The sequence below is a fragment of the Mustela lutreola genome, chromosome 2 (assembly GCF_030435805.1).
Source record: "Mustela lutreola isolate mMusLut2 chromosome 2, mMusLut2.pri, whole genome shotgun sequence".
In the NCBI taxonomy this organism is placed as follows: Eukaryota; Metazoa; Chordata; class Mammalia; order Carnivora; family Mustelidae; genus Mustela; species Mustela lutreola.
In genome coordinates this window covers 120,897,856-120,909,938 of record NC_081291.1, presented here as the reverse complement: position 1 = coordinate 120,909,938, position 12,083 = coordinate 120,897,856, and the positions used below count along the sequence as shown (strand labels likewise).

At 35.5% G+C, this 12,083-nt stretch overlaps 1 protein-coding gene across 1 annotated transcript in view; it reads right to left on the bottom strand.

The window, feature by feature from the left end:
- Nucleotides 1-9,838, bottom strand: part of CCDC39 (coiled-coil domain containing 39) — a 58,265-nt gene extending 48,427 nt beyond the window's left edge. The window contains exons 1-3 of the mRNA XM_059163389.1: nucleotides 9,187-9,838; nucleotides 2,419-2,538; nucleotides 724-870 (exon numbers count right to left, since the gene is read on the bottom strand). Of these exons, the coding sequence (XP_059019372.1) occupies nucleotides 724-870; nucleotides 2,419-2,538; nucleotides 9,187-9,276 (357 nt within the window). The 5' untranslated portion in view covers nucleotides 9,277-9,838. The remainder of the gene's footprint in view (nucleotides 1-723; nucleotides 871-2,418; nucleotides 2,539-9,186) is intronic.
- Nucleotides 9,839-12,083: the final 2,245 nt, after the last annotated feature.

Here is a 12,083-nt window from a genome sequence, read left to right as displayed (position 1 = left end):
AACTGATGAATCACTAAATTCTACCTCTAAAACTAATAAAAAAAATTTCTGGAAATGCATTCATTTAACAAATCTACAGTCAGAAAACAGATCAATATGCAAATAAATACAAATTAATATAATAAAATATGTATGTATATGTATACATATGCATACACATGTACATTTCTACATGTATATGCACATGTAAAGAGAGTTGAATTTGTTTGTTTTGTTTTTTGAGAACTGAATTTGGATAGATCTCCCAAATCAGGCAACTAAAACAAAGGAAAAGATAAAAAGAGGTTACAGTAGTTTATTGTTAGAGTTACAGGCTAATAAATTAATATAAAAGGTAAAAATTTTGAATGAAAAATGAAACTCAATATTAAAAATAATTTTTTATTGTGGCCTTTTAAAAATATATGAATGAATTATACCTAGTAACATATGATACTTATGAATAAATTATGCCTAGTATCACATAATAGACAGCCAGTATGGTACTCTGCACATGGTGGCTCAATGACTGTTTGGTAAATGTATAGTGGGAAAATAAATATAATATCCCATCATTTCATTCAAATGACAATGCTGTATGCTTTTCATTGTCCAAAAAACAATGTAAGTAAATGTCGGGAAACTAAAGAATGCCTTTACTATACAGAAAAAAAAATCAGTGTTTGATTGGTAAGGGAAGAAAGAACAATAGCACAAAATTTTAAGTAACATTTCAATACACACTTCCTTATCACTTTTCTTTTCCCGTATTGAAGCCATTTCATTTTCCAGTCGTTGGATTTCATCCTTCACTCGTCCCAGTTCTCTTTCAGCAATGATCTTAAAATGTTCTTCACTTTCAATCTCATGCTCCCTCGCTTTACAAAGAGACTACAAAATAATTTGCAAGATAGAAAGACTTTTTAATTTTTAGTATTATAGAATATTTATAATAATCCATTAGCCCCCCAAAAAAGTTCACACAAAATACTTAGATTAAGTATTATTAATTCCACTTCTCTGAAACCTAAATAATGTTAGACTTTATGATTCAATGTATTTGTGTTGCGTACTAGTTATAAGAAAGTCAGTTCATGGAATGACCTAGGAGAAAATATTGTTGTCAGCAATTTTCAGATATTATGTTGGTCTAGGGAAATTGAAGAAAACCAAAGTTTATAATGGTAAGACATAAAAATGCTTGGGAAATGGGATGTTTCCATAGACTGATTACATATTCTAATTAAGAGATAATTTATAAATGACTATATAAACACTGATGGTTATAAATAGTTCCCAAAACATATTAATAAACCATCAATGCCTTTGTGTAGTTTTACTTAACAAAATAGTATTTGTTGACTGTTGAGTTTGGAGTGCTTCGAAGTTATCACCATCAGTATTATTTTTAATTATTAGAGCTCTTAGTGCTATAGGAAGTTTATTGTCTTTTGTGTCTATTATCTGATTTAATTAAGGTTTAACTATAATGAAATATACCTACAGAGAATCTCTAACTTTCAAATCCCCAACTCAGTGATTTAATAACTTTAAGAAAAGATGTTCCAGTTTAATTACTCAATCATATTAAGATTCAAAAATTTGAAGTGTTGCTTTTAAAGTTCATTAAATTTTTAGTTTCCTAATAAGACTTATACACAATAAAGTGGTTACTTATCTGTATTAATTATAAATAGGTATTAAAAGCATACTTTGTTCAATTTAAAGAATTACATATCTTTCAAAAAAAGGTAGAATGCATTTTTTTAAAAATAGTTTGAAATGGAAGTTAGTAAACTCGTCAGTGCTGATTTGCTGGGCATCATCAGGGAATGATGTTCTACACATGAACAGACTATCTATAAAACAGAAGCTTACTTAACTAATCATCTTAAGTTTTAAGTTTATTATTTGTAATAATATTTTTAAAATGGATTATACTTTCTCTGGTTATCTTAAATAATACCCTAAATACAATTTAACTCTTCCATTATCGCAAAATCCTAAAATACTGTGGTACCCTAAGGGCTACTGAAGTGTGTGAACTATTTGCCTCTACTCAAAATGGCCCAGCAGGTTCCACTGAAAAAGTGAAAAGAAGGTGGAAATGTTATCACATGTTATATTAGGTCTATTTTGGCTTAAAATCACTGATCACTAAACCCTTCTCATATAATCTGGTAACTAAATATTATAATATACTGTTTGAATGATTTCTTCTTTCAAATATATTAGTTATTCCTGAACTTGGTAGCAGCAGTGAGTTCCTCAATGCCTTTTTTTCCTACCTATTTTCAGGTTCAAGGTTATGTTGACAATAGTTTAGCTATGCTAAAGTTTCCTGTTGGATCCCTAAAATAAAATCACAGGTGTAAATGCAACGTGAAATGTTCCATGACTACATATGGTACAATCAACATTATATTGGGATAACTGTACCTGTGTAAATGAAAATTCTTGCTTAACATTTTTGAAGTGAGAAGTCATAGCATTAATTCGATCTTCATAGTCACGTAGCTGGTCTTGCAAGCTCGACCTTTCCTCTTGCAGCTTTGACAACTGTAAATAATATGTGCAGTAATTTAGAGATTACTATGGGAAAATTAGCATTATATTAAGACAATAGAAATCTCTCAGATTTCTCAGAAATCTCTCAGGGACCATTGCTAAGATGCAATTTTCACACAGCAGTACTTAAAGGGAAAAAATGAGATTTTATTCTGTAATTAAACCGCAAGATCTCTAGAACAAACAAGAGCATAATAACAGACATAACAATAACACAAAACATGAACCATAAATTTGAGTAGTGGGACACCAAGTATAATAGCTCCTCCTGAACTCCTACACAAAACCAACAGATTTAGGGTAAGCCAGATAGAACAGAAAAACTAACTCTCATGTCCTTAAACCCTATTTTTTTTTTAAAGATTTAATTTATTTGACAGAGAGAGATCACAAGTAGGCAGGCAGAGAGAGAAGGGGAACCAGGCTCCCCAGTGAGCAGAGAGCCTGATGTGGGGCTCAATCCCAGGACCCTGAGACCATGACCTGAGCCTAAGGCAAAGGCTTAACCCACTGAGCCCTCCAGGCACCCAGACTCTATTTCTTAATGTATTTTATGTGTCATTGAATTAGAACACTGAGTAGAAACAAAACAATGCAAATGTATAACAAACCAACAAAAAAAACCTTTAATTACAAGATAAATTCTCAGGACAATTAGAATATATCAACCCTCAAAGCAATATAAAAGCTCAACAAAACAAAAATATCCTTTCCTATACTCTTGATCTGCGGTTCCCAAAGTTGGGGCTACAACCCAGGAGGTATACAACAAAATCCACTAAAGTACAAATGACAATATTTGAATTTTTAAATAAGGAAGAAAGAAGATAAATACTAATGTACTCTATGTTATATCCTGTATTTTATTGAACATACTAAGTAATATTAAATGTATTTTTTTATTTTTTATTTCATTAATTTGTTTTACTTTTAATTCTACTTTGTTGTTGTTTTTAAGATTTTATTTATTTGACAGAGATAGAGAGATCACAAGTAGCACAGAGAGGCAGGCAGAGAGAGGGGGAAGCAGGCTACCTGCTGAGCAGAGAGCCCGATGAGAGGTTCGATCCCAGGACTCTGAGATCATGACCTGAGCTAAAGGCAGAGGCTTAAGCCACTGAGCCACCCAGGCTACCCTGTTGTTCTTTTTTAAATTTTTAAGAGCAATTGATGTGACTTTTTGTCACATCAATTACTATGGACTAAATGTTTATGTCACCCACAACTTCATATGTTGAGGTCTTTACCCACATGTGGCGGTATCTGGAGGTGGGCCTTTGACAGGTAAACAGGTTTAAACTAGGACCTGAAGGTAGGACCCTCATGATGGAATTAATGTCCTTATAAGAAGACGAAAGACCAGAGAGCTTCCTTTCTCTCTGCCATGTGAACAAAGGGAGAAGGCAGTCAGGTGCAAACCAAGAAGAGGGCTCTCACTAGACCCCAACCATACTGCGATCCTGATCTCAACTTCTAGTCTTTCAGAACCTTGAAAAATAAATGTCTGTTTTTTAAGTGACTCAGTCTATGGTATTTTGTTATAGCAATCCAAGCCAACTAAGGCACTGATTTAAAAATGATGGCATTTATCGGCTCAGTCCTGGGATTGAGCCCCACATCGGGCTCCCTGCTCCGTGGAGAGTCTGCTTCTCCATCTGCCTCACCTTGCTGCTCTACTTGTGCCCTCCCTCCCTCCCTCTCTCTCTCTCTCTCTCTGTCAAATAAATAAATAAAATCTTTAAAAAAAAATAAAATAAAAACAAAGTCATTTAAGCCTGTAAATTTTCTCTCAGTAAGATTTTTGTTATTTCTAATGAACATAGGTGTTAATCACTCTTTTTATTGTTTTCTAAAAGCTGACTTTTTCCCTATCAATTTCTCTATAATAGAAGTGCTATCCAGGAATATATATCTGAGAAATTGGCCTAATGATTTAAGATGGATGTCTTGGTCAGCTCAGGCTGCCATAATAAAATATCATAGACTGAGTGGCTTAAAGATCAGAAATTTATTTCTCACAGTTCTGGGGGCTGGGAAGTCCAGGACTGAGGTGATAGCTAGCCAATTTGGTTCTGTTGAAATCTCTCTTCCTGACACAGTGCCTTCTAGCTGCATACTCAAATGGTGGAGACAGAGTGTGTTCTGGTCTCTCTTCTGCTTCATATAAAGATACTAATCGCATCATGGGAGCCACATTCTTATGACCTCATCTAAGCCTAATTACCTCCCAAAGACCCCACTCCAAATAACATTACATTGGAGATTAGGGCTTCAATATATGAAGTGGGGGAGAATCAGTCCATAACAATGGAGGATAATTTTAAAAATTATTTATTACAAATGCTGTTGGCTTATGATTAGAGGATGTGGCCTATAAAATTCCTACCACTCAGGCATCTGGATGGCTCAGTTGGTTTTGTGACTGCCTTCAGCTCAGGTCTGATTCTGGAGGCCCAAGATCAAGTCCCACATTGCACTGGGCTCCCTGCTCAGCAGGGAGTCTGTTTCTCCCTCTCACCCTCCCCCACTCATGCTCTCTCTCTCATTCTCTCTCTCTCAAATAAATAAAATCCTTAAAAAAAAAATTCCTGTCACTCATTTCTTTAATTGTGGCAAAATACCCATAACCTACTTTTTATCATTTTAACTGTTTTTCAGTGTGCCTTAAGAGTGGCATTAAGTACATTCATGTGTTGTGCAAACACTGCCACCACCCACCTGAAAATTTTCATCTTCCCAAACTGAAACTCTTTGCCCATTAAACCCTAACTCTTTATTCCCCCTCCCCCCAACCCCTGGAAATCGTCATTCTACTTGTTATCTTTTTGAATTTGATTACTCTAGGTATGTCACGTAAGTAGAACCACACAGTATTTTACATGCACCTTATTTCACTTCATATAGTGTCTTTAAGGTTTATCATTCACTTTTAATGTATTAAGGATTTTGTCCTTGTACAGTAAATGATCCACCTTTGTAAATGTTTTACTGACATATTCTTTAAAGTATTTATTTGGGGTGCCTGGGTGGCTCAGTCAATAAGTGTCTGCCTTTAGCTCAGGTCATGATCCCAGGGTCCTGGGATGGAGCCCCACATCAGGTTCCCTGCTCAACAGGAAGCCTGCTTCTCCCTCACCCACTCCCCCCCTTGTGTGCCCTCTCTTGCTGTGTTTCCCTCTGTCAAATAAATAAAATCTTTTTTAAAAAATAAAGTGCTTATTTAAGGGATATAATGCTCTCTGTTTTCATTTTTATTGTATTATTCATAACTTTATATCCTTATTTTTACCTATTAGAATTGTCCAATTCTGAGGAGGTCAATATTGAAGTATCCTACTATTTTTTTGTCAAAGTCTACTTGTATTTATAACATCTTTCACTTTTATGTACTTAGTTATTATGTTGTTTGGTGCATACAGCTTTATGACTTTTTTCATCAGTTTTAACTTTTATGATTGCATAATGAACCCAGAGCAAAAGCATCTGCTTTTTAAATGAAAGCATAACAATTCACTCTCCACGAGCTGATAATTCCTTCCCTACAGAATTCCCAGACAATATTTTTTGTTTCTAAATACAAAAGGTCATGCAAGGACCACCAGATATTTATTGAAAACTTATATCATGTGAGGGATATCAAGATAAACAAAAAGATCCCAGAGGAAACATAATTCAAGGCACAAAGAAGAATTAATCACACACACATGCACACACACACACACACACACACACTCAGCCAGACTGTAAATGATATTGTACTTTGAAAACAAGACCACATACTACAAAAAAAACAACCAGCAAATAACCTGAAAATTAAAAATATGGTTGACAGGGTTGCCAAAATAAAAACTATAATGTAAAAATGAAACAAAACCCTAAAAGCTTCCAGAGATTAAAATTATAAACTATGAAGGAATGGAAATCATTCTAATATCAGATTAACCAACCAACATCGCTACTGGAAGATAACACTTTCCAAATTCTGTGCAAAAAAATATTTTTAACCTAGAATATCCTATCTAGCCAAAACCATCAAATGTGAGATTAAATAAAAAACATCTTCAGATTCAGAGTGTTCCTCCTATACACCCTTCTCAGGGACACAAAAGAAAGTATTTCATTATTTTAAAAAAATAATAATAATAAAGGAAATAACCCAAGAAAGAAGATATGTGATCTAGAAAATAGAGCATCAACCCAGTAAAGGAATAAAGGAAATTCTCAAGTTAACAGTTGGAAAATAGGCCCAGGAAAAAATAGTCCATATTACAAAACATAGTACTCTAGAAGGAAGAAGTAGAGGGAGAAAAAAGATCTGATACTATGATTTAAATATAAAGTTAATGCAGTCAATGCAAGAAATCAACTGGCAACCAAGGATGCAAGGAATCAAAAGCACAGTACTACAGACCCTTCTTGAAACAACTATTTGAAGATAGAACCTAACCAGTCAAAAGATGAATTAAAGTGAAAAGTCCATGAAGAGGTAAACTGAATAAAACTGGCTGCATTAAGGATCATCAAATCAGTTTACATATTACACTAAGACTAAACACTTGTAGCAAATTAAGGACATTGAGCAGAATGAAAAAATAAACCTTGATAATATAAAAATAATAAAACAGCTATTTTTTAATGGGGTAAAAGATCATGGAAAGAAGTATGAGAGCTAATTTCTTTGTTTTAAAAATGATAAATGAAATGAAATGGTAAATTTCTCATAAAATTCTCATATTAAAAATGAGAAATGAAAATCAGGGAGTCAACCCTTATTGTCAACAAATGAAGCAAAGCGTTTTTTCAAACAGTAATTTAACCATTTCATTTATTTTCTTATATAGCTTTTCCTAATGTTAAGAAAATTTTTTACCAATTACTATTTGTTGTAATCAAGTAATATATACCTAAAATTCAACAATCCCCTTATTTTTGTCTCTTAAAACAAGTAAAATTAAATTAATATTTTTATTAAATAAAAATTGTTATGTTAAAAACAGTACACATAGTAGGATTCCATTCTTACAATACTTCTGTTTGTCTTTTCAATTCATGTATCTATAGACCACGATATCTAGAATATTTGTTTAATGTCTTAATAGTCACACTTCTATAGTCAACAATAGGTATTTTAAAGAGGGAATACTCCATTTTTTATTTTATGCACTTCTGTTATACGTGAATGGCTTAAACTTACCAGAGTTGCTTTTTTAATGCCATTGTTTATCCAGGTGAAGCAATTAAGACCCTCACTCTTCTTTTATTTCTCTGTGATATTTTTAAAATACCTAATATAATTAACTGTATATAAAATCATGAGACAAATATTATGGTAATAATACCAAAAACTAATATCTGAAAGTTTAATGTACATTAATGTCCTTAGAACTGTATTACAATCCCGTGAAACATTTATTTCCAGTTTACAGAAGAAGAAACAGGCTAGTAATTAAGATCTGAACAGGCTAGTAATTAAGATCTGAACCCATGGCTGGATTCTTCTTATATTATTACTCTTCAGTACTCAGTGCTAAATCTGTTATATTCCCTAATGTTGTTCTTCACTAAAACAAACAAAAAACTGCAGCCAACTAAGTTAGACATAAGTAAAAAAGTCAGAATATTTTGAAAAAAAAATCTTCAAAAACAGTGAAGGATTTTCATTTTCATTTTTCAGAGGAAAGAAAACTCTTCCATTCTATAACATAAACATCATCTGTTCTTGGACCCTCTTCTACACAACACATTGCCATGTGATGGAACTTTAGGCTGACTGTTAAAGGTTTTTAAAAGTTTTCTGAGCTGGCTGCAATTTTTTTTTTTAAGACTTTATTTATTTATTTGCCAGAGAGAGGGGGGAAAGAGAACACACAAGCAGGGGGAGTGGCAGGTAGAGGGAGAAGCAGGCTCCCCGAAGACAAAATCCCAGGGACGGGGCGGGGGGGGGGGGGGGGCTTAACCTGGGCTGAAGGCAGATGCTTAATTGACTGAGCCACCCTGGTGTCCCCGGATGCAATTTTATTTTTAACAACTATTATGCATTGGTTGCAAGCTGGCATAAAATATTCTTTACAACGTAAAATATTTTATATCACTCTGTGACAACATTCTCAGTTGGAAAAGCTGCAAATTGTACATTTTACATTTTTACTAGACGTTCCTCTTGAAAACATTTCTCCGAGTCACTTTCAACTTCCAACGTCATAGGCAGAAACTCAAAAAGAAACGTCAACCAGAACGTGTTTTGTTTATAAACATCCGTCAACAACTGTTGCTGCAAAAACCTCAGAAGTCCCTTTGCAAGGCGTGCTTAATTCTGAGGAAGGAAAAAGTGGACGTGGGGACCAGCCTTTCCTCTCCTGCCCAGGAGGCGGGAAGTGCGTACACGGAGCAGGAGAGGAGGAGAGAGTAACGACTTAGGCTTTATAGTCCTGAATATCAATTATTGTATCAATTTACGTTTTGTAAGCTTAGCAAGTTCCGAAAAGGGCGGGCAGGTGAGAGAGAAAGATGATGAGGCTGAGAGTCCGGCAGTGAAGAGATGAAACTGGGGAAGAAGATGGGAGGAACAAAAGAGTTGGGGTATTCCTGCCAACCAGAAAACTTCCCCCTTTTACCCCGCCTTCTTCACCTGATCCTTACCTGATCTTCCAGTATCTTGTTCTCCTCATTTGCCACCGGGATAGCAAACCCATCGTCCCAGTGCAGCTCCGCCAAGAATTCGCTACTCATGGTGGCAAGCCGATAGGGGACCTCCGACAGGCTGCGGAAGAAAGATCCGTCCTCCCGTACAGCCGAGGAGCCCGGCGCCAGGCGGTCCCCGACCCCAGCAAAGCTCCGAGGTAATCACCGCCGCAGCCCTAGCAACCGTCCCGCGCCCTTAGTTACCAAACAGGAAGTGCTCAAACCGCAAGGCAAAACTTCCGGCGGAGAGCTGGGTCCCTAGACCTTGAGCCGCTTTTTCTTTTCGAGCTCCTCTGGAACCTTACTCCAGAGGTTCGCTGGGGTTGCCAGGCGCCAGCATAACTCTGCCTCCAACTGCGGCCTGGTGTCCTCTCCCCAGGCACTCCCGGAGGGTGTAAAGTCGGTGGCGCCTGCAGTCTCTAGGCTACACAGGGTATGGGAATGGCGTTGCGCTACGCAACCGCCGGATCGCAAGCAGAGGAGAGCTAAGGAAAACAATAAACCAGACTTCTTCTTCTTCTTCTCCTTTATTATTTGAGAGAGAGAACGAGAGAGTGAGAGCATGTAAGGAGAGAGTTCAGCAGGAGAAGCAGACTCCCTGACAAGCAGGGAGCGCATGTGGGACTAGATCCCAGTACTCCCGGATCATGACCTGAGCTGAAGGCAGACGCTTAACGATGGAGCCACCCAGGTGCCCCTTCATTTCTTCCTAATCTCGAAAAAGGAAACAGCCCACATAATCATGAAGGCATTATTCCGCTGAGGGGGCGCCCCCATTAGACTGGCAAGCACTTCGCCAATTCGGTAATTTGAATTACCAGCTTGGCACTGGTAGACATTTGAGTTTACAGCCTCTGTTCTACAGCATCTCAGAAATGGAAAGAATAAAACGATCAACTAATCTAATCCTTTCATTTTCCAGATTTAAAAAACTGAGGCTAAGGTGAAGCGATTAAAATCAGCAGGACCTAAACCAGGATGGAGATATACTACAAACTATGCTGTCTGCAATGAGAGATGTTCTTGGCTGAAATACCTCTACTATGGCATCAGGAGCTTAAATTAATTTTGCTTATCCAATAAGTAACTGTCGCCTCTTTTGCCCTTTTGAATTATTTTACCATTATGTTGTTACACTTTTTATTATAAAAAGTTTAAATATAAAAAAGTAAGGAGGGCGACAGGTGGGAAAAAAGAATAGAGCAGGGTATAATGAATGCCCACATACTCATTATCTTGATTTAACATATTTTGCCACATTCACTTTATCTGTATTTTTTGCTGAAGCATTTTAAAATCTCAAACATCATGACATTTCATCCCTAACTACTTGACCATGCATCATGGTTTAACATTCAATGTTTAACATTCAATGTTTTCTAACAAATACAGTATAATTATCACATCTATCAAAATTAACAATATCAAAATTCTTGAATATCATTTAATAACCATTTCATGTTTATATTTCATCAGTTGTCCTGAAAGTGTCTTTTTACCATTGGTTTATTACTATATTTTTGAAATCTTATAGTTTTGTTTCCTCGTGTTTACATGGTTTTCCATATATTTAAATCTTATGGACTATTTCTCCAGTCTAAAGACTAGAATTAGCTTTTTGTATTTTTAAAAGCATTTACCTTTTATCTTCTATCTTTAGAAACATTTTATACATATGGCATACTTTACAGATGTATTAAATGCAACATATGTGGCATATGTTATTTCACTGAATGACATTACTCAGATGCAATAAAATTTCATTATTCTTAGAAACAACTTTCATGAGTTTGACCATACATAGTATATTCCATGCATCAAAGTGTAATGAACACATTCCTTCACTGAAATACTGTGCTTATCTATATATACAACTATCATTTTTAGAAAGAATTTTTATATGTGTGCCTTATGGAATATATTAAATGCAGTACAGTATGGTAAACATCATTCACTGTAAACAACACTGTACTTACATATACAACAATCTTAGAAATATCTTCTATAGGTAGTAGAATTAGCACAGCATTTTATTTCTCACTTCTGCAATGCCTAAATTCCCAAGGTGGTGGAAGAGAAAGGCAGCTAGTAGGGGGTATTTCAACCTGTGTGGAATAATGGAAATTTAGAGTTTAAATAATCTTATAAAAGATTATCTTTAATTTTATAATAGTTTAGTCATCCCTACTAATGAAAATGTTAGTATTCAGCACATATTAAGAGGGCATATAGTTATTTATACTGGAGATTTGTCACAGCAATAGTGCTTCCTAAAATTATTAGTTTGTTCTGTACATATGTTTTAAACATTCTTTTTCTAATTCCTCATCCCCATTACTAATGTGAATACTGAGGCAGCTGTCTCAGCCTGTGCCAGTCTGTTGATCCACCCCTCTCAGTGTTAGCAGGAGCTGCCAAACACATGACTGCAGCTGTCTTTGCTGTTTACTTCTGTAGGCCCCAAGGACATAAGAAGTCTGGCAGACAAATCCATGCAAAAAGTCCCATTTCCCCCCTCAAGGATTCTATTTCTTGAGTTTCAGGAATTTCCTTTCCAGACTCTAAGTGATTTAATATTCAGCCTGCCTTCAAGGAGGGAGATTACACTTTATCTCCTAAAAGGAGAGTACCTACATATATTATTTGAAAATTTTTCATAGTAAGATTATCTCTTCTCCATTTATTTATTCAATTATTAATTTATAGCACTATGGCCTGATATATACTTCATACTTCGGATTCCAAACTACGCTGTTTTGTTGCTCAATTTGCTCCAGCTTTAGCCATTGGCTCCTGTCTCTTTGACATGCCTTCATCTTTTTGAGAAATGCCTTACTTTCTGGCACTGCAAAACA